The 21,903-nt window shown below is 37.8% G+C and overlaps 1 protein-coding gene across 1 annotated transcript; it reads left to right on the top strand.

Moving 5' to 3' along the window:
• Positions 1–12,696: 12,696 nt before the first annotated feature.
• On the top strand, positions 12,697–13,695 carry LOC124886604. The gene is made up of 2 exons (XM_047395438.1): positions 12,697–13,084; positions 13,553–13,695. The coding sequence occupies exons 1-2, from the start codon at positions 12,697–12,699 to the stop codon at positions 13,693–13,695; spliced, it is 531 nt and encodes a 176-aa protein (XP_047251394.1).
• Positions 13,696–21,903: the final 8,208 nt, after the last annotated feature.

Genomic DNA, 21,903 nt, shown 5'->3' with positions numbered 1-21,903 from the left:
ATAAATCATCAATTCTGGGGAGAGGATATTTATTCTTAATAGTCACCTTATTCAATTGTTAATAATCAATACACATCCTCAGCAAGCCATCCTTTTTGCGCACAAATAACACTGGTGCTCCCCAGGGGGACATACTAGGCCTTATGAATCCCTTCTCTAGCAAATCTTTCAATTGCTTTTTCAATTTTCATAATTCTGATGGGGCCATTCTATACGGAGGAATGGAGATTGGTTGGGTGCCTGGTATTACATCGATACCAAACTCTACTTCTCGTTCAGGAGGCAAACCTGGAAGATCTTCAGGAAATACATCAGAAAATTCATTTACCACCGAAACAGCGTGAAGAGTTGGTGGCTCCGCTTCTGTATCCCTTACTCTAAATAAATGATATAGGTATCCCTTGAAAATTATTCTTCTTGCCTTAAAATAAGAAATAAATCTACCTCTTGGCACGCCAATTTCACCTTTCCATTCAAGGACTAATTCATTTGGAAAATGGAAATATACCTTTTTCGTACAGCAATCAATTGTGGCATAACAAGATGCCAACCAGTCCATACCCATTATAACTTCAAAATCTACCATTTCTAACTCCACAAGATCAGCCATCGTATAACGACCACAAACAATTACTATGCAGTTTTGAAAAACCCTTCTAGCTATAATAGATTCCCCAACCGGTGTGGACACTTCAAATGGCTTAAATAACATTTCGGGTATTCTTTCGAACTTTCCAGTAACCAATGGAGTAACATAAGATAATGTTTAACCGGGATCAATTAAGGCATATACATCGAATGAAAAGATAGATAATATACCCATAACCACATCTGGGGAAGCCTCTAAATTCTGTCGATCTGCTAGAGCATACGTACGATTTTAAGCCCCGCTAGAACTCGTGGCTCCTCTATTACCTCTAACATGACCCATTGGTTGTGCATCCCTTCCTGAATAAGGCATCAATGATGATGATGCAACAAATGACCCCGTAGGTCATGCCATACCCCCTATGCCCCTTCGTGGGCATTCTGTCATCATATGCCCCGACATACCTCACCAAAAGCAAACATTAGTCCCCATCCGACATGCGCCCAAATGATACCTTCCATATTTATTGCATGTCTCTTGAGGAGGTCTCGATTGGCTCATATTTCCTTGCCCTTGGTACCCCACTGTCCGCAAACTCTGACTCTCATTTCTGTACCCAAATTGATTTCCTCAGGACCCTTGGAATTATGGTGGGGCACTAGCTGCAGAATAAGAGAATAATGGCCTAGGTGGTCTAGTAGAAAACTGTGGTCTGAACCCTCCTTGGGATGCCATGAACTGCCCTGTAGATCTGGCCCTCTTGGAATATCCTCTTTCTAATTCCTATGTTCTTCTCCTCTGCCTCTGATCTTCCATTTTCAATGAATAACTTGGATCCTCGCTATGTCCATATCTTTGTTCAAAGCGGCAATAGTACAATCTCTAACTAGATATGGATCAATCCTATCCACATATTGATGAACTCTGTCATCCATAGTAGCTACAATATTAGGAGGATATCTCGACGAGGAATTAAATCAGAGACTCTACTCCCTCACGCTCATATTCTTCTAACGAAGATTTAAAAATTGATGTACACGGTCCTGACGAATCTCAGATAATGATCAAGAAATGCCTCTTTGAACACTTTCCAAGTACCTGGGGGTGCATCAATACCCCTAGATCGTTTTTAGTCCTCGTACCAATATATAGCCTCCCCTTGAAATCTATACACCGCTAACTCCACTGTCTCTCTACCCGTTACATGCATAATATCGAAGGCCCTTTGAATTTGATCAATAAAGTCCTGTGGGTCCTCGTTAAGATCTGATCCAGTAAAAGTGGGAGGATCCATCTTAAGAAAATCCTATGTTCGAAGGCTAGCCGCCCTACATGTACCACTAGGACCCGTGATAGGAATGGCTTGCCCTTGAGCTTGCCCAGCAACTATACGAGTCAAAAGTTGCGCTGCATTTCTAAGATCTTGATCAGCAGCATTAATAGGTAGCTCTGGGGATATAGTTCTCCTCCCCCTTATTTCTTTTGGAGTGGAAGAAGTTTCTAATGCATGCTCAGCTGGAGCCTCACTTTGATTAGCTGGTATAGTGGGTGACTTACTAGCACCCACGCCAGCAGCCATATCTACTTGCTTACCAGTATTCTTGCTTCTGGTAACTGGCATCATTACTATAATAAGAGAAACAAACGGATTCAGTGGTCAACTATGGCTTCATATACAATATAGGATCTATCACACGATCTAAGACATGAAGAAAAGATATAATTCCTAAATGTCCATAGACTCCTATTTATAGATGCGGTGCATGACACACCGATAAACAAGACTCTACGTAGACACGTCTTTGTAGACTCACTTGGATGAACTTATCTGATACCACTTTTGTCACGCCTGAAATCCTATTGGGGCGAACTGGCACTTGTAACCGAGGAGGCCCGGGAGAACCAGCTCATAACCTTATACTTCTCATGCATACCTCTAAAACAACCCAAAATTCGGACAGCATCATGTTGCATATAAAAGGAAATAATCACCTGTATAAGCTCGAGCACACATATATATGTATATACAATACTTGGCCGTTGGAGCCATCACGTCTATTAACAAAACACCACCTTGACTGTACATTAGGTCTACAAAGCCTTTAGTCAATACACAGAGTTTAACTAAGGTCGGGACACACCCCGCCATATAACTAACTTCTATACAATACCAAAAATGACTGTATATGACACGAAAAGCCCCGAAGCAAACTGGAGCTCACCAAAAGCAGCTGGATATCCTGGCTCCTACTTGTGCGGTGTATGAACTGAGGTACCTGTGCCTGCAGCATGAAATGCAGGTCCCCCATGGGGGACGTCAGTATGAAATGTGTTCTGAGTATGGAAAGCTATAGATAATCATATATGATATAATAGATCAATAGAAATTAGAAACAAGTGAATAAATCGTAATAAGAGTGGACCACACTTACTAGAATTTATGACAACCTGTACATTGTATTTATTCAATCACTTTACCTTCGTTCTTATCATCTTTATAATCATTACTGTACTGTACTGTGACCATTAGGCTGCCTCCAGTACATATCAACTAGGATCGACCCATGATAGGCTTATTCCCCTGAGATACCACCCATAAACACATAAATAGGGATCGACCCATGATAGGCTTATACCGCTAGGATACCACCCGATAAGAGAGAACTTCCATCACTTAGTTCAATTAATCTTTAAGATTGTTATTTCGGTCGCTGCCGTATTTTTGATACTTTGAAACAATGATACATCAATAAGAGACATATAAATAGACCATCAATGCAATAACAATGAAGTAAGAACTCATTGGCACATCAATGAAGTGTTTTGGTGTCATCAATGCCATAACAATGAAGTAGGAACCAAATTGAGCCATAGACATAAATAATCATCAGTTCAATAGTATATCACCATATCCACCTTTCATAACTCAATTACCATATCCACCTTCCATAATTCAGTACAACCAAACCATGCAAAATAGTCCATAACCTTATATTTATCACCTTTCAATAACAACTAATACATATAATCCTCTATCACACATATACATATGGAAAAGAACAAAGGCAAACAATATTCATACCTTAGAATTCACCTCTTGATTATGCAATCCTATTTCCACAAATAATAGGTGCCGTTTCAAGCTCTCAAGATGACAAACGTAGTTATCGGATTACTTTGGAATTTCTACGGTTGAATCAAAAGTAATTTAAAGGTCAAATTTGGCTAGGGTTTGTTCTTTCTCAATGATTGATGATGAAAATGAGTTTTTAAACTCATATACATGTATATATACACATATTCCCATCCATAATATAATAGGAAATGACTAAAATGCCTTTAAAATTTAAATAATGTCAAATCTGTCCTTTGGTGGACTGTTTTGATAAGCTAAAGTAGATCAACCATAACTCTTTGCTCCGATATCGAATTTGGGTGAAATTGGTATCGTTGGAAGGATAATTCAAAGGTATTTCATTTCATATAAAGTAGGCCACCCAGTTCATCCTGTACAAGGAGTTATGGTCGTTTGAAGTTGACCCTAAAAATCTGTTTTGATAGGCTGAAGTAAAACGAATATAACTCCTTACTCAGATGTTGGATTTGGATGAAACCAATTGCATTGGAAAGAAGACTCAAATATATTTATTTTCATAGTTCGAATCTCTCCCAGTTCATTATATTAAGGGAGTTATGATCATTCAAAGTTGACCCAAAAATTCAGCTGGCCTCAGTAGTTTGTGTGCAGGAAATTTTCCTGCACAGTTACTATTCCCAAATATCCCGGCCACCGTTTTATAGTTTCGAACGTGCTCGATTATATCCGAAACCTATCCATTTTTGGAAATCTTTATATCTTTGAAAATCTTATTCAATAACCTTCGTATGGAACCATCGACGGGCAAATTCCGGTATAAATAAAATAAAAAAATTAATTCTATATAAATAAGACCAATACATGTACTTGAATACGCTAATATGCATACTTGAATACGGGGTGTTACATCCTTCGCCCTTTAGGACATTCTTCCTCGAATGTTAGCGTAGTTATTCAACCGAAACAAGTTCAAGTCCATCATTAACATTCACATCATCAAATAAATACTATGCATATATAAAAGAAAACTTAATTGTTAATGTTCTAACTTCGTTTCTTGAACTTCCTCTTCATCTTTGAACAAATTAGGGTACTTAGATTTCATTGCTTCCTCAGATTCCTATGTAATCTCTTCCCTTTGATGATTTCTCCAACGTACTTTTACCAATGCTATCTCCTTATTTCTCATTTTCTTAACTTGGCGATTTAAAATAGCAATAGGCACTTCCTCATAGGTAAGATCTTCCGCAATTTGCACATCCTCAGTAGAAGTGATATGTGATGGATCTCCGATGCACTTTCAAAGCATTGAGACATGAAATACCAAATGTACTGATAAGAGCTCTTGGGGTAGCTCTAGTCCATATGCAAGTTGTCCAAACCTTCGAGTGATCTTATACAGGCCTATATAATGTGGATTCAACTTCCCTTTCTTGCCAAATCTCACTACCCCTTTCATTGGTGATACCTTCAAAAATACTTAATCACCTATAGAAAACTCTATCCCTCTTCTTCTACTATCCGTATATGACTTGTGTCGACTTTGGGCTATTTTCAGTCGTTGCTGAATTACTTTAACCTTTTTTATAGCTTGATAAACAAGATTCGGTCCAAACAAAAGAGTTTCACCCACTTCAAACCATCCTATTGGTGATCTACACTTCCTTCCATATAAAGCTTCATATGGTGCCATTTTGATACTTGAATGATAGTTATTATTGTAGGCAAACTCAATAAGAGGTAAATGATCATCCCAGTTGCCCTTACAATCTATTACACAAGTTCGTAGCATATCTTCAAGTGTTTGGATGGTACATTCTGCTTGTCCATCTATTTGAGGGTTAAAAGATGTACACAACTTCATTTGTGTTCCCAAACACCTCTGAAAAGACTTCCAAAAGTTTGTGGTAAATTGGGTTCCCCGATCTGATATAATAGAGATTGGCACTCCATTTAATCGGACTATCTCTTTAATGTACAGCTTCGCATACTCTTCAACTGTGTAAGTGGTCCTAACTTGTAGGAAATGTGCGGATTTGGTAAGCCTATCAACAATCACCCATATAGAATCAAACTTCTGGGATGTACGAGGCAAACCAATAACAAAATCCATGTTGATCATGTCCCACTTCCAGCTTGGAAGATCAATGCATTGCATATAACCTTCGGGTTTTTGGTGCTCAACTTTAACTCTTTGACAATTTGGACATTCAGCTACAAATTCTGCAATGCTCTTCTTCATGTTATTCCACCAATACATATCTTTCAAATCTTGATACATTTTGGTTGATCCTGGATGAATGGAATACCTTGAACAATGTGCCTCTATCATAATCTTCTTTCTTAGCCCGTCTACATACGGCACACACAATTGGTTTTGGTACTGAAGTACTCCTTCTTACGTAAGCTCAAATGCCTTGGTTGCACCACTCTGAACATTCTCCTTAAGCTGTAATAAAATAGGATCTGCATATTGCTTCTCTTTTACTTTAGCTACTAATGAAGATTTCGCAGAATTATGTACAATAAGCTCTTTATCCGGAGTTTCAAGAAGGCAAACTCCAAAATTAACTAACTGGTGAAGATCTTTAATCATCCCTTGCCTTTCTATAGGTGCCATCATAGCCTTACGACTTAACACATCAGCTACCACATTTGCTTTCCCTGGATGGTATAAGATATCAACATCGTAGTCCTTTAATAGTTCAAGACATCTCCGCTGCCTTAAATTTAGATCCTTCTAATTAAAAATATATTTCAAGCTCTTATGGTCAGTATATATATCAACATGAACCCCATATAAGTAGTGGAACCATATCTTTAAAGCAAAAATAACTGCTGCCAGCTCAAGATCGTGTGCAGGATAATTTTTCTCATGTGGCTACAATTGTCTAGAAGCATATGCTATTACCTTACCATGCGGCATCAATACACATCCTAAACCAATTCTGGAAGCATCACAATACACTGTATACCCTTCGGTGCCTTCTGGAAGTACCAACACGGGTGTAGAAATCAACTTGTTCTTTAAATCTTGAAAACTCTTCTCACAGGCATCATTCCATTGGAATTTGGATGCTTTATGGGTTAGGTTGGTTAAGGGTGCTGAAATGGAAGAAAAACTTATAGCAAACCTTCTATAATAATCGGCCAACCCGAGAAAACTACGAATCTTCGTAGGCGTTGTGGGCCTTGGCCAGTTCTTCACAGCTTCTATCTTTTAAGCATCAACCTTTATCCCTTCACTAGATACAATTTGACCCAAATATGCCACCGACTTTAACCAAAACTCACATTTAGAGAACTTTGCATAAAGCTTACAATCACGAAGAGTCTGCAATGCCTGTTGTAAGTGATTGGCATGGTCCTATTCTAATCTAGAATAAACAAGAATATCATCTATAAAAACTATCACAAATACATCCAGGAATGGCTTAAACACCCTATTCATCAAATCCATAAAAGCTGCGGGTGCATTTGTTAGCCCAAATGACTTAACTAGAAACTCATAATGACCATACCATGGTTGGAAAGCTGTCTTGGGTATATCCTTCTCTTTGACCCTCACTTGGTGGTAACCTAACCTCAAATCAATCTTAGAAAAGCACTTGACGCCCTGTTACTGATCAAATAAATCATCAATTCTGGGGAGAGGATATTTATTCTTAATAGTCACCTTATTCAATTGTCGATAATCAATACACATCCTCAGCGAGCCATCCTTTTTGCGCACAAATAACACTGGTGCTCCCCAGGGGGAAATACTAGGCCTTATGAATCCCTTCTCTAGCAAATCTTTCAATTGCTCTTTCAATTTTCATAATTCTGCTGGGGCCAGTCTATACGGAGGAATGGATATTGTTTGGGTTCCTGGTATTACATCGATACCAAACTCTACTTCTTGTTTAGGAGGTAAACCTGGAAGATCTTAAAGAAATACATCAGAAAATTCATTTACCACCGAAACAGCGTAAAGAGTTGGTGGCTCCATTTCTGTATCCCTTACTCTAACTAAATGATATATGTATCCCTTGGAAATCATTCTTCTTGCCTTAAAAAAAGAAATAAATCTACCTCTTGGTGCGCCAATTTCACCTTTCCATTCAAGGACTGATTCATTTGGAAAATGGAAATATACCTTTTTCGTGCAGCAATCAATTATGGCATAACAAGACGCCAACCAGTCCATACCCATTATAACATCAAAATCTACCATTTTTAACTCTACAAGATAAGCCATCGTATCACGACCACAAATAGTTACTATGTAGTATCGGTAAACCCTTCTATCTATAATAGATTTCCCAACCGATGTGAACACTTCAAATGGCTTAACTAACATTTTGGGTATTCTTTCGAACTTTCCAGCAACCAATGAAGTAACATAAGATAATGTTAAACCGTGATAAATTAAGGCATATATATCGAATAAAAAGATATACAATATACCCGTAACCACATTTGGGGAAGCCTCTAAATTCTGTCGATCCGCTAGAGCATACGTACGATTTTAAGACCCGCTAGAACTTGTGGCTCCTCTATCACCTCTAACATGACCCATTGGTTGTGCACCCCTTCCTGAATAAGGCATCGATGATGATGATGCAACAAATGACCCCGTAGGTCATACCATACCCCCTATTCCCTTCATGGGCATTCTCTCATCATATGTCCGGACATACCACACCAAAAGCAAACATTGGTCTCCAGCCGACATGTGCCCAAATGATACCTTCCACATTTATTGCATGGCTCTCGAGGAGGTCTCGATTGGCTCATATTCCCTTGCCCTTGGCACCCCACTATCCGCGAACTCTGACTCTCACTTCTACGCCTAAATTAATTTCTTCTGGACCCTTAGAACTGTGGTGGGGCATTAGCTGCAGAATAAGAGAATAATGGCCTAGGTGGTCTAGTAGAAAACTATGGTCTGAACCTTCCTTTGGATGCCATGTACTGCCCTATAGATCTGGCCGCCTTGGAATATCCTCTTTCTAATTCCTGTTTTCTTCTTTTCTGCCTCTGATCTTCCATTTTCTGTGCAAAAGCTTGGATCCTTGCTATGTCAATATCTTTGTTCAAAGCGGTAATAGTACAATCTCTAACCAGATATGGATCTAGCCTATCCACATATTGATAAACTCTGTCATCTATATTAGCTACAACATTAAGATCTGATCCAGTAAAAGTGGGAGGATCCATCTTAAGAAAATCCTGTGTTCGAAGGCTACCCGCCCTATCTGTACCACTAGGACCCGTGATAGGAATGGCTTTCCCTTGAGCTTGCCCAGCAACTATACGAGTCAAAAGTTGCATTACCTTTCTAAGATCTTGATCAGTAGCATTAATAGGTGGCTCTGGGGATATAGTTCTCCTCCCTCTTATTTCTTTTGGAGTGGAAGAAGATTCTGATGCATGCTTAGCTGGAGCCTTACTTTGATTAGCTGGTATAGTGGGTGACTTACTAGTCCCCTCCAGCAGCTACATCTACTTGCTTACCAATATTCTTACTTCTGGTTATCGATATCATTACTATAATAAGAGAAACAAATGGATTCAGTGGTCAACTATGGCTTCATATAGAATATAGGCTCTATCGTACGATCCAAGACATGAAGAAAAAAGATAATTCCTAAATGTCCATAGCCTCCTATTTATTGATGCGGTGAATGACACAACGATAAAAAAGACTCTACGTAGATACGGCTTTGTAGACTCACTAGGATGAACTTCTCTCATACCACTTTTGTCACACCTCAAATCCTATTGGGACAGACTGGCACCCGTAACCGAGGAGGCCCGGGAGAACCAGCTCATAACCTTATACTTCCCATGCATACCTCTATGAAAACCCAAAATTCGGACAGCATCATGTCGCATATAAAAGGAAATAATCACTTGTATAAGCTCGAGCACACATATATATGTATATACAATACTTGGTCGTTAAAGCCATCACGTCTATTAACAAAACATCACCTTGACTGTACATTAGGTCTACAAAGCCTCTAGACAATACACAGAGTTTAACTAAGGTCGGGACATACCCCGCCATATAACTAACTTCTATACAATACCAAAAGTGACTGGATATGACACGGAAAGCCCCGAAGCAAACCAGAGCTCACCAAAAGCAGCTGGATATCCTGGCTACTACTTGTGCGGTGTATGAGCTGAGGTACCTATTCGTGCAGCATGAAATGCAGGTCACCCGTGGGGGACGTCAGTACGAAATATATACTGAGTATGTAAAGTTGTAGATAATCATCTATGATATAGGAGCTCAATAGAAATCAGAAACAAGTGAATAAATCGTAATAGGAGTGGACCACACTTACTAGAACTTGTGACAACCTGTACATTGTATTTATTCAATCACTTTACCTTCGTTCTTATCATCTTTGTAATCATTACTGTACTTTACTGTGACCATTAGGCTGCCTCCAGTACATATCAACTAGGATCGACCCATGATACGCTTATGCCCCTGAGATACCACCCATAAACACATAAATAGGGATCGACCCATGATAGGCTTATGCCCCTGGGATACCACCCGATAAGAGAGAACTTCCATCACTTAGTTCAATTAATCTTTGAGATTATTATTTCGGTCGTCACCGCATTTTTGATGCTTTAAAACAATGATACATCAATAAGAGACATATAAATAGACCATCAATGCAATAACAATGAAGTAAAAACTCATTGGCACATCAATGAAGTGTTTTGGAGTCATCAATTCCACAACAATGAAGTAGGAACTTATTGGTATATCAATGAAACATTTTGGAGTCATTAATAGCACATGGATCTTGTTTGAGTAACCGGCTACCTTTTGACATTCATTAGTGCAACAAACATGTAAGATTTGGAAAACAAGTAAGTATTGGAATGTCTTGACATCTTGTAGGGTGGAAACAAGTTCATTGGTAACGTAGGACATCATACAAAACCATTGTGGATCACATGTTATTGAATAACTTTCAAAACTTTCTTATTAGAACAATTGTTCACTTTCATGCCAAAGATATGGTATAGAGTATGCTTTACATACCTGACTGTCAACCTTCAATACTAGTACCAAATGGACTTCCCGTCTTTTCAGCTTACTTATCTACAATGAGCATATATAGCAATCTAGTATTAGCGACCAAACATCACAATTCAATTATTTGAATTCACCAAACTAGTGGTTAAGTAGTAAGCCTTAATTACTCTATAAAGGGTGTCACTTTAACCCTATTATACTCTAATTACATTCACATGCCATGCATATTCATACAACATCCTCCAATATCAAGTTTTGATTCATTTATCCTTCCAACCAATCCATTAAATCAAATTGAGCCATAGACATAAATAATCATCAATTCAATAGTATATCACCATATCCACCTTCCATAACTCAATTACCATATCCACCTTCCACAATTCAATACAACCAAACCATGCAAAATAGTCCATAACCCTATTTTCATCACCTTTCAATAACAACCAATACATATAATCCTCTATCACACGTATACATATAGAAAAAAACAAAGGTAAACAATATTCATGCCTTAGAATTCACCTCTTGATTATGCAATCCTATTTGCACAAATAATAGGTACCGTTCGAAGCTCTCGAGATGACAAACGCAGTTATTGGATTACTTTGGAATTTCTATAGTTGAATCAAAAGTAATTTAAAGGTCAAATTTGGCTAGGGTTTGTTCTTTCTCAATGATTGATGATGAAAATGAGTTTTTGAACTCATATACATAGATATATATATACACACACATATTTCCATCCATAATATAATCGGAAATGACCAAAATGCCTTTAAAATTTAAATAATGTCAAATCTGTCCTTTGGTGGACTGTTTTGATAAGCTAAAGTAGATCAACCATAACTCTTTGCTCCGATATCGAATTTGGGTGAAATTGGTATATTTGGAAGCATAATTCAAAGGTCTTTCATTTCATATAAATTAGGCCACCCAGTTCGTCCTTTACAAGGAGTTATGGTCGTCTGAAGTTGACCCTAAAAATCTATTTTGATAGGCTGCAGTAAAATGAGTAGAAGTCCTTACTCAGACGTTGGATTTGGATGAAACCAATTGCATTGAAAATAAGACTCAAATATATTTCTTTTCATAGGTCGCAGCTCTCATAGTTCATTATATTAATGGAGTTATGGTCGTTTGAAGTTGACCCTAAAAATCTATTTTGATAGGCTGAAGTAAAATGAGTAGAACTCCTTACTCAGACGTTGGATTTGGATGAAACCAATTGCATTGAAAAGAAGACTCAAATATATTTCTTTTCATAGGTCGCAGCTCTCACAGTTCATTATATTAATGGAGTTATGATCATTTGATGTTGACCCAAAAATTCGGCTGGCCTCAGTAGTTTGTGTGCAGGAAATTTTCCTGCACATTTACTATTCCCAAATATCCCGGCCACAATTTTATAGTTTCGAACATGCTCGATTATAACTGAAACCTATCCGTTTTTGGAAATCTTTATATCTTTGGTAAGCTTATTCAATAACCTTTGTATGGAACCATCAACTGGAAAATTCCGGTATAAATAAAATAAAAAAATTAATTCCATATAAATAAGACCAATACACGTACTTGAATATGCCAATAGACGTACTTGAATACGTGGTGTTACAGTTAGGTTGGAGATTCGGAGTATGAGGTTTTAAGAAAGGGGATAAGAGAGATGATAGGTTGAGAGTAGGGTCGTGGAACATAGGGACCCTTCAGGGTAAGTTGATAGAACTGGTAAAGATTCTTAGGAAGAGAAGAATCAATATTACGTGTGTCCAGGAGACCAAGTGGGTAGGTTTTAAGGCTAGGGATGTTGATGGGTACAAGTTGTGGTACTCGGGTAGTGAGAGGCATAGGAATAGTGTAGGTATCTTAGTGGACAAAGAGCTTAGAGGACAGGTAGTAGAGGTTAAAAGGGTTAGTGATAGGGTGATGTCTATCAAGTTAATTATTGAGGGGTCTTCTATGAATATTTGTAGTGCGTACGCACCACAGACGGGCCTGGATGAAGAGGAGAAGAAGAAATTTTGGGAGGCTTTGGACGAGGTGGTAAGAGGTGTGCCTACTTCAGAGATGATTTTCATCGAAGGAGATTTTAATGGGTACATCGGATCTCTACCAATGGGTTATGATGAGGTACATAGAGGTTTTGGGTTCGGGGATAGAAATGTTAAGGGAACTGCTCTTTTAGATTTTGCAAGGGCCTTTGGTTTAGTGGTATTAAATTCCAACTTTCTGAAGAAGGAGGAGCATCTGGTTACTTTTTATAGTAGGCTAGCCAAGACTCAAATTGACTTTTTACTGCTTAGGAAAGGGGATAGAGCCATGTGTATGGATCGTAAGGTTATCCTGAGTGAGAATCTTATGACCTAGCATAGATTTCTAGTGATGAACTTGGGTATCAAGAAGGCTAAGAAGAGATGGGGTAGAGAGGGCCATCCTATAGTTAGGTGGGGTGGACTGACTCCAGCTAGTGCCCTGGAGATAGAGGCAAAGTTAGAAAGGATGAGGGTTTGGGAGGATAGCTGGGATGTGGATAGTATGTGGGATAGGGCTGCGGGATGCATCAAAGAATCTGCTAAAGAAGTGTTGGGTGTCTCGAGGGGCTGGTCGGGCTGGTATCGAGGGGATTAGTAGTGGAATAAATATATTAAGAAGAAGGTAGAGATAAAGAAGGCGACTTATGTTAAGTTGGTGGAGAGCAGGGATAAAGAGGAGAAATGGGTTAGTATGGAGGAGTATAAGTTAGCTAAGAAGGAGGCTAAGTTAGCAGTTACAGCTGCTAAGACAACAGCTTTTGAGAGTTTGTATTATGGATTAGAGGAGAAAGGCGGGGAAAAGAGGTTCTTTAGGCTTGCCAAGTATAGGGAGCGCAAGGGTCGGGATCTGGATCAAGTAAAGTACATTAAGGAGGAAGATGGCAGAGTATTGGTGGAGGACGCCCTCATTAAGAAAAAATGGTAGTCATATTTTCATAAGCTCTTGAATGATGGGGGGGACAGAGGTGTTGTTTTAGGGGAGTTGGAACATACCAGAGAGTGTCATAATTTCAGCTATTGTTGGAGTTTTAAAGTAGAGGAGGTCAGCGAGGCTATTCGCAAGATGTGAAGGGGAAGGGCGATGGGGCTCGATGAGATTCTGGTGGATTTTTAGAAGTTTTCTAGCATGGTTGGGTTAAGGTGGTTGACCAACCTGTTTAATAACATTTTTAAGTCTGCAAAGATGCCTGAGGCATGAAGATGGAGCATGATGATTCCTATATATAAGAACAAGGATGACATTCAGAGTTGGAACAACTATCGGGGTATTAAGTTGTTGAGTCACATGATGAAGATTTGGGAGAGGGTGGTAGAGCAGAGGTTGAGAAATATTATGTCTATTTCGGAGAATGAATTTGGATTTATGCCTGGATTTGGATTTATTCCTGGTCGCTGGATGACTGAGGCAATTCACCTTGTTTGAAGACTGGTAGAGTAATATAGAGAGAGGAAAAGAGATCTTCACATGGTGTTTATTGACTTGGAAAAAGCATATGACAAGGTCCCTAGGGAAGTTCTTTGGAGATGCTTGGAGGCGAGGGGGGTTCCTGTGGCATACATTAGAGCTATTAAGGATATGTATGAGGGGGCGAAGACTCGAGTAAGAATGGTGGGAGGAAATTCTGAGCACGTTGCTGTCTTGACAGGGTTGCATCAGGGATCATCTCTTAGTCCGTTATTATTTGCCGTGGTGATGGATGTGTTGATGCGGAGTTTACAAAGCCAGGTGCCTTGGTGTATGCTTTTTGTGGATGATGTAGTTTCTATTTATGAGTCGCGGCAAGGTGTTAATGATAAGCTGGAGGTTTGGAGACAAACTCTAGAGTCTAAAGGTTTCAGATTGAGTAGGACCAAGACGGAGTATTTAGAGTATAGGTTTTGTGACTCGAGCCAAGAGGAGAAAGTGGTGGTGAAGTTGGACTCTCAGGAAGTTTGTAAGAGGGATAGTTTTAGGTATCTTGGGTCTACGATCCAAGGAAATAGAGAGATATATGAGGATGTCTCGCACCATATTAGGGAAGGTTGGATGAAATTGAGGCTCACTTTGGTGATTTTATGCAATAAGAAGGTTCCTCCCGAGCTTAAAGGCAAATTTTATAGAGTTGTAGTCCGGTTGGCTATGTTGTATGGAGTAGAGTGTTAACCAGTTAAGACTTCCCATATCCAAAAGTTAAAGGTGGCGGAAATGAAGATGTTGTATTGGATGTATGGTCTTACAAGGGCTGACAGGGTTAGGAATGAGATTATTTGAGAGAAAGTAGGAGTGGTATTGGTGGAGGAAAAAATATGGAAAGTAAGGTTGAGATGGTTTAGTCATGTGATGAGGAGGGACACGGATGCCTCACTTCGTAGGTGTGAGAGACTAACGTTAGATGGTTTCAAGCGGGATAGGGGTAGACCAAAGAAATACTGGAGTGAAGTGATTAGATGTGACATAGATCAGTTACGTCTCACTGAGGACATGACCCTGGATAGAATGGTTTGGAGGAAAAACACTAGGATAGAGGGATAAGGTGGGTGGATGAATCGTAGTCCGTAGTTAGGAGGGTTTTGGTGTCTTTTGTTTGGTATTGTACATTACTTTTGTGGATGTTGTATCTATGTTATTTTTATCATGTTTAATGCTTTGAATATTTTTGTATATTGTCCTGTATCTTGAGCCGGGGATCTATCGAAAATAGCCTCTCTAGTTCTTTGGAGGTAGTTGTATGGACTGCGTACATTCTACCCTCTCCAAACCCCACTAGGTGGGAATATACTGGGTTTGTTGTTGCTGTTGTATATTTTTCTCAGTCAATTTATCTTGTATGTATGTTTTAATTGGTTGTTCAAGCATTATGCCAATACATGGGTTAGCTTGGGATCACTTGTGGTTCTAAGCACCGTGTTACGACTAGGGGATTGTCTCGGGTCATGAAAAACTTAGTAAATGAGCAGAAGGTTCAAGTGTCCTAGAGTGTCTATGAAGCCATGTCTATTAGAGTCTTGCAGAATGGTACAAAGATGTCTGTACTTTTCTTTGAGAGGCTATAGGTCATTTAGGAAATGTTTTCTTTCTTATATATATCAGATTGTGCAGTAACGATGTTCAATAAGAAATTTATACAAATTCTTACATTGCTTCATTCATGCCAACTCAGCCTTATTTGTAATGTAATAGAAATAATCAATCATAAATTCCTACTAATAGAGTTTTCTAAAAAATTCCCCATAGACAATTATGAGATTGCACGCAGTATGAAAGGATCCCATCAGTGCCTTGAAGTTCCAAACATTGAAAGAGTTTGTTCTTATTTATGAGAATCATGCATTGAGCCATAGTTAGATATGCCATCAGATCCCTTCTTAAAATCTTATGACAACATGACCTAGAGTTAAGAGCATATCCTAGAAGTGTATCAACAGTGAAGTAGGGATAGTGTTTATCCATGGAGTTAGAAATGTGTTGTGTAGATTATTTAATAGAAGTTTGAGAGAGATTTACCAATTAAGAGGGACTTAGAGTATGGTAATGCTTTACAGGATAAAGCTTAGGAAGCGACCAAAATGATAGAGAAGCTTGTTAAGGTTAAGTATGTCAATAAAATCTTTTGTGGATTAGCTTTCATGATTTCTATCCAGTAGTAGTAAGTGTGTATTAGTGTATGAGAAGTTGAGTGGATACCCATATTAAGTGTTAAAATATATGATTGAATTATTGATGATCAAGCTAATAGAGAAAGGAGTTTGAAACTATGAAAGGAAAAGTTGTGTACTTAGGGTATTATAATACTTTAGAAGACTCTAAGTTAATAAGCATTTAAGTTATTATATGATGACTGTTAGGGCTATAAAATTTAAGAGTTGTATCTCAAAAGAAAGTATTAGCAGTGGGTTATATACTTTCAGGTATAGTCTTTTTAGTAGGAGTTTAGTATTTATGTGCACTGATTATATCTAGAGCTCTACAGCAGAGTGATTGCAGTTCAGTTCAAAGTTTATTGCTGAGGCCCACAAACTTAGAACATTAGCTTAAATCTAAGGGGGAGATGATGGAAGAAGGAATCAAGTTAGGTTATTAAATTCTCGTAGTGATGCTAGTGGATTTCAGAACAACGCTAGGGGAGGAAAATGTTTGAACCATTCTTATCTTAGTACAAATTTTGTACTTCAATCACTACGATGATCTACTCATGCCTTACAAGTCCATATTCATACACTTTATAGAGAATCATGTCCACTCCTAGTTCCTAGTATAAGGAGTGATAGTTCACTCAGAAGTATGACTCGTATTCTATTAATTTATGAATTCCAGTCTAAGTCAAATAACTCATGACTCATGTACTCATGTTTTATAGTATGTTCAGTTCCAAGTACTCATGATACATCTTTAGTGACTAGTGATATCACACTACATCATGTATGCTCTCCAATAATATATCTTGAACAAGTTTATTCCAATTGTGTATTCTCTCCGATCATATCTCTTGAACCAGGCCCTCATGTTCTAGTTCTTCAGTGACCCTTCTTATGCTTTGATGGGGATGTTGTTGGCAGTTGAGTGATAGGCTTGAATAATTTGTTGATATACCTTCATAAGATGGCTTATGGTGCTTAGTGACTCTTTGACTAGTACTTAAGGTTGATTGCTTAAGGTGGCAAGGATAAATTTATCTTTAAGGGGGATATCTCCAAGCGACTATAGAATATAGTAATTTTGTGGATAAGACCAGTGTATCTCTTTAAGTGATGAAGCATTTTATCTCTGAGTTAAGACTGGATAGAGTGAGAGCATTTAGTTAGGCTAGACATAGCTTTTACCAGTCATATATAGTGTACCCATAAGAAAGTTAGAAGTTTCAATTAGCTAAGGGTGGTATGTCCGTAAGAAGGAATAATGGATGAGAAATATTGCTAACTTAGAAGTTGTTAGTCTTTTTGATAAAATTGAAGTGTTCCTATCCTTATTTTTGACCTAAGATAATCTTGTCTCATGATAGGTAGCTTCAGACAGAGGTATCTCATGTTCAACTCTAAGTCGTTCTTATTCTATGATCTTAGACTACCAGACTTGGATTCTCAAACCATGTTATAATCTTTATTCATATATCTCACTCAGGTCATGCCCAAAATTCTTTGCTCCCTAATATTATTAGAACTTCTAACATGGAGTATTAAAGGTAACGACTATTCCTTTGCCGGATACTCTTAGAAATTTTTTGTTGTTAGATATCACTTTACAGCTCTAAATATTTGTTCATGCCAGGAATACTTCAGTTGAGTTATAAACTTTCAGTATGAGTCAGTCTATATAGCCAATAATTCAGTTTAACAATCAGATAGCTAAGCTCCTATAATTTTCGTCTTTTCATCTAATCTTACTATCCGAAGTTTCATAAATATGCCTATCCCATAGGGTAATTTATTTACATTCATGCTAATTGTGAATTCAGTTAAGTCCTTACTCCTAGTCTAAATCAATCCTAATCTTAGAAGATATATAGATTCAGAAATCAGTATCATGTTAGTTATCCAACTTCAGAATTCAGCCAGATAGTACTAGTGAGTTCTTTAATTTTCAAACTATTCAAATTTTTATTTGGAAATTTACTCATCATGCTCACGTTCATCTCTTATAATTCTATGTCAGGGATTACAACTATATTCCTATCCGTTCAGCCAAGTAAGTCTTCATTCGAGGATGAATGATCCTAAGGAGAAGATATTGTGACACCCCAAAAATATAAGACAATATTAGAAACATGCTTCAAGTATATGAAAAGTCAAAATCATGTTTTGGTAGTTTTATTAGTGATTTAGATATATATTAAGGTTAGAAATAGCTCCTATCTTATAGACAAATCAAAACATCTCTTAGTAATTGAATTCTTGTGAAGAATATAACTTTACTTAGCTTCAAATGAATATAACTTTTGGATTACTAAGAATTTTTGAGATCAAGATCCACCATTAGATAGATAATTGAATTGTCTTTCCAACACCACCAATTTTACCTTAATCCGATATCAGAGTAAAATGTTATGGCCAAATTACTAAAGCACTGTCTAAGCTGCCAGTGACAATGACTCGTTATCAGACATAACAGGTCTTCAGAGGGAATCATTACGATAGAAATAGGTGCTAAATTTAGTTCCTCTAACCATGACTCAAGCAACGAATCATGGCCAAACATAACGAGTCATTGCTAGGGTCATCGAGACTACTTCCCCAATTTCTTAGACGATTTTTAAGGGTTTTTTTTGTCTTTTACCACTCTTTTAACCCCAAAATGGCATTTTTTAAGATATTCTAAGGTTGAATATAAAGCCTAAACAACTCTAAATCCCTCATTCTCACTCAAGAAACATGCAGTTTTCCACTCCTCCAAAGCAAGAAATTAGTATTATTCATCTCCAAGTTCAAATACTCAAAACATCAATTCAAGAATTGAAAGTAATCAGGTATGTGGGTATTCAATAAGCATATCCATTCATCCTCATGCCCAAATTATGCTTTTTATTCATGAATTTTATGTTCTTCATAAAATAGGGTTTTGCTTAATTATTACTCTAGGCTTAAATTCAATTCCCTATGATATATTTGTTACTCATAAGCTTGTTTTAATGATTATTCATGGTTTTTTAGGAACATATTTTATCATTCGTGCTAATCTCAAATCCATGCATGATTTGTATGGTATTAATTAAGATTTCAAGTAAATGATCAAGCAATATAAGATGTGTCAGTTTTCAAGACTATTAACCATTATCTATCATGATTTTATGGATTCCAGCCAATAGTAGTTGACATACCATGTTTTCCCATGAAAATAAATATTTTCACAAATACAGATATTCTGAATTTGTTAGTAAGTGGTGTTTACGCTCCCGAAGCTACCAGTCAATAGAGAAAGAAGTTGTTACATGATTCACGTGCATATGTATGGGATGATCCATATCTCTTCAAATAAGGTGCTAATGGGATTATGCATAGATATGTTTCCAAAGCTGAATCTAAACAAGCATTGTAAAATTATCATTCATCTCCTTATGGGGGCCATCATGGGGGTGAGTGAACAGTGCCAATTTTGTTCAGAGATGCAGTTTCTTTTGAGAGGGGATGTGACCAATGTCAAAGTTTGGGTACAATATCACGTTCCATGAGATGCCCCTAAATAATATTCTAGAGGTTGAGCTATTTGATGTTTGGGGTATTAATTTTATAGTCATTTTCCCCATCTTATGGCAATGTTTACATCCTGGTAGCTTAGATTGCGTGTCCAAATGGGTTAAAGATGTTGCCCTCCCCATAAATGATGCAAGAGTAGTTATGAAGTTTTCCAAGAAGCATATTTTCTCTCGCTTTGGAACACCTAGAGAAATATCAGTGATAGAGGTACTCACTTTGTGAACACTTGGTATAAAAATTTGTTGGCTAAATATAGTATTAGGCATAAAGTGGCCACATCGTATCACCCCCAAACTAGTGGCCAAGTGGAGGTGTCTAATAAAGATTAAGCAGATTCAATAGAAGATGGTAAATGGATAGTGTAAGGATTGCTCAGAGAAGCTGGATGGAGCACTATGGGAGTATAGGATAGCCTATAAGGTGCCCATTGGGAGCTGTCCTTATCGCTTGGTTTATGGCAAGGCTTTTCACTTACCTATGGAACTTGATTATGAAGCTTATTGGGTTGTAAAGAAGTTAAATCTTGATATGAAGGCTACTGGGGAAAAGAGATGGTTGCAGCTAAATGAGCTTGATGATTTTTGCTTACATGCCTATGAGAATTCAAAATTATATAAAGAAAGGAACAAAAGATGGCATTATAAGACTATCATGAATCAAACTTTTGAGCCGAGACAACTTATGCTATTATTCAATGATAGGTTGAAGTTGTTTCCAGGTAAGCTGAGGTCCAAGTGGTCTGGGCGATTTGAAGTTATGATAAGGACTCCACATAGAGCTATTAAACTTTGGACCAAGAATAAGAGTGAAAAATTCATGGTGAATGGATAGAGAGTGAAGCATTAGTGGGTAGATCATAGGGATCAGCACAATACATCCATCACCTCTGTAGATGAATGAAGTTGAGTTAGGTCATGCCCCAACGTTAACTAAGGCATTGTGTGGGAGACAACCCACAAATGTAATGTAATAGTGTAGTTTATTTCTTAGTTGTTAAAATAAAAAGAAAAAAATAAATAGAAAAGAAATGAAAATACAAAAAGAGGTGTCGTTTTACGACCAAAACTAAGGCGTTGAGTGAGAGACAACCCATTTTTTTTCTTTTGTTGCTTTTGTTGAGTGTGTAGGAATGAGAAACTTGGTGGAATGAGGGACAATGAAAATTAAGTGAAACTGTGTTAAGGAAAAGCTTTTGGGTAAGTAAAATACACACTACAGAGAGGTATAGGGTGAAAAAAAAGGGGAATGAATTATTCCCCTAAAATGCAAAAATCCGTGGAGAAAAATGCAATTTCCAGTAGCCTCTCGCCATGAGCCCGTAATGAAAGGCCCATTCCAGTGAAATAAGGGACGCAATGCGAGTCCCATTCAAGTAAAGCAAGTAACGCGGTGCGAGGGCTAGCTCATGCGCTAAGCCCCGTGATGCGACCCCCTTCCAAAACCATGTTGAAACCCAATAACCGGCCCGTTCACTCTACCTTCCCTTTATATACTCCATTATTTTCCCAACTCCCTTCTCCCATAGGAATCCTAACAATGCCTCCTCCTCATTCCCTAAGTTAAATTCCCTCTTCTTTATGCTATTTTAAATCAAACAACAGGAAGTCTCTCACTAATCTTCTTCAAGATAACTAAGGTAAGTTCTCATGTTCTTATTCCTTTGATTTTTTTGAGTGCAAGAAGTGAATTGATTTGAGGAATAATTGTAGTTTATAATTTCTTTGCTTTCTGCTCAGTGAGATATTTTGAGCTCATAAATGATGTGTGTGCTATAAAATTTTATAATATTGTATGTGATATGCTTGTCCATTGTTGTGGAAATTGATTAATGTCATGAGTTGTGAGTAGAATATAGCATATGTGGGAAGCTTGCATGATTTAAAAGGTGTATTGATGGTGTGAGTTGAGTAGTGGCACTTACTTTAGCATGTGGGGTGTACGTTGTTGACAAGGGAAATCTAAGTAC

This window comes from Capsicum annuum, chromosome 8, assembly GCF_002878395.1.
Source record: "Capsicum annuum cultivar UCD-10X-F1 chromosome 8, UCD10Xv1.1, whole genome shotgun sequence".
NCBI lineage: Eukaryota > Viridiplantae > Streptophyta > Magnoliopsida > Solanales > Solanaceae > Capsicum > Capsicum annuum.
This window is presented reverse-complemented; position numbering and strand designations above follow the sequence as displayed.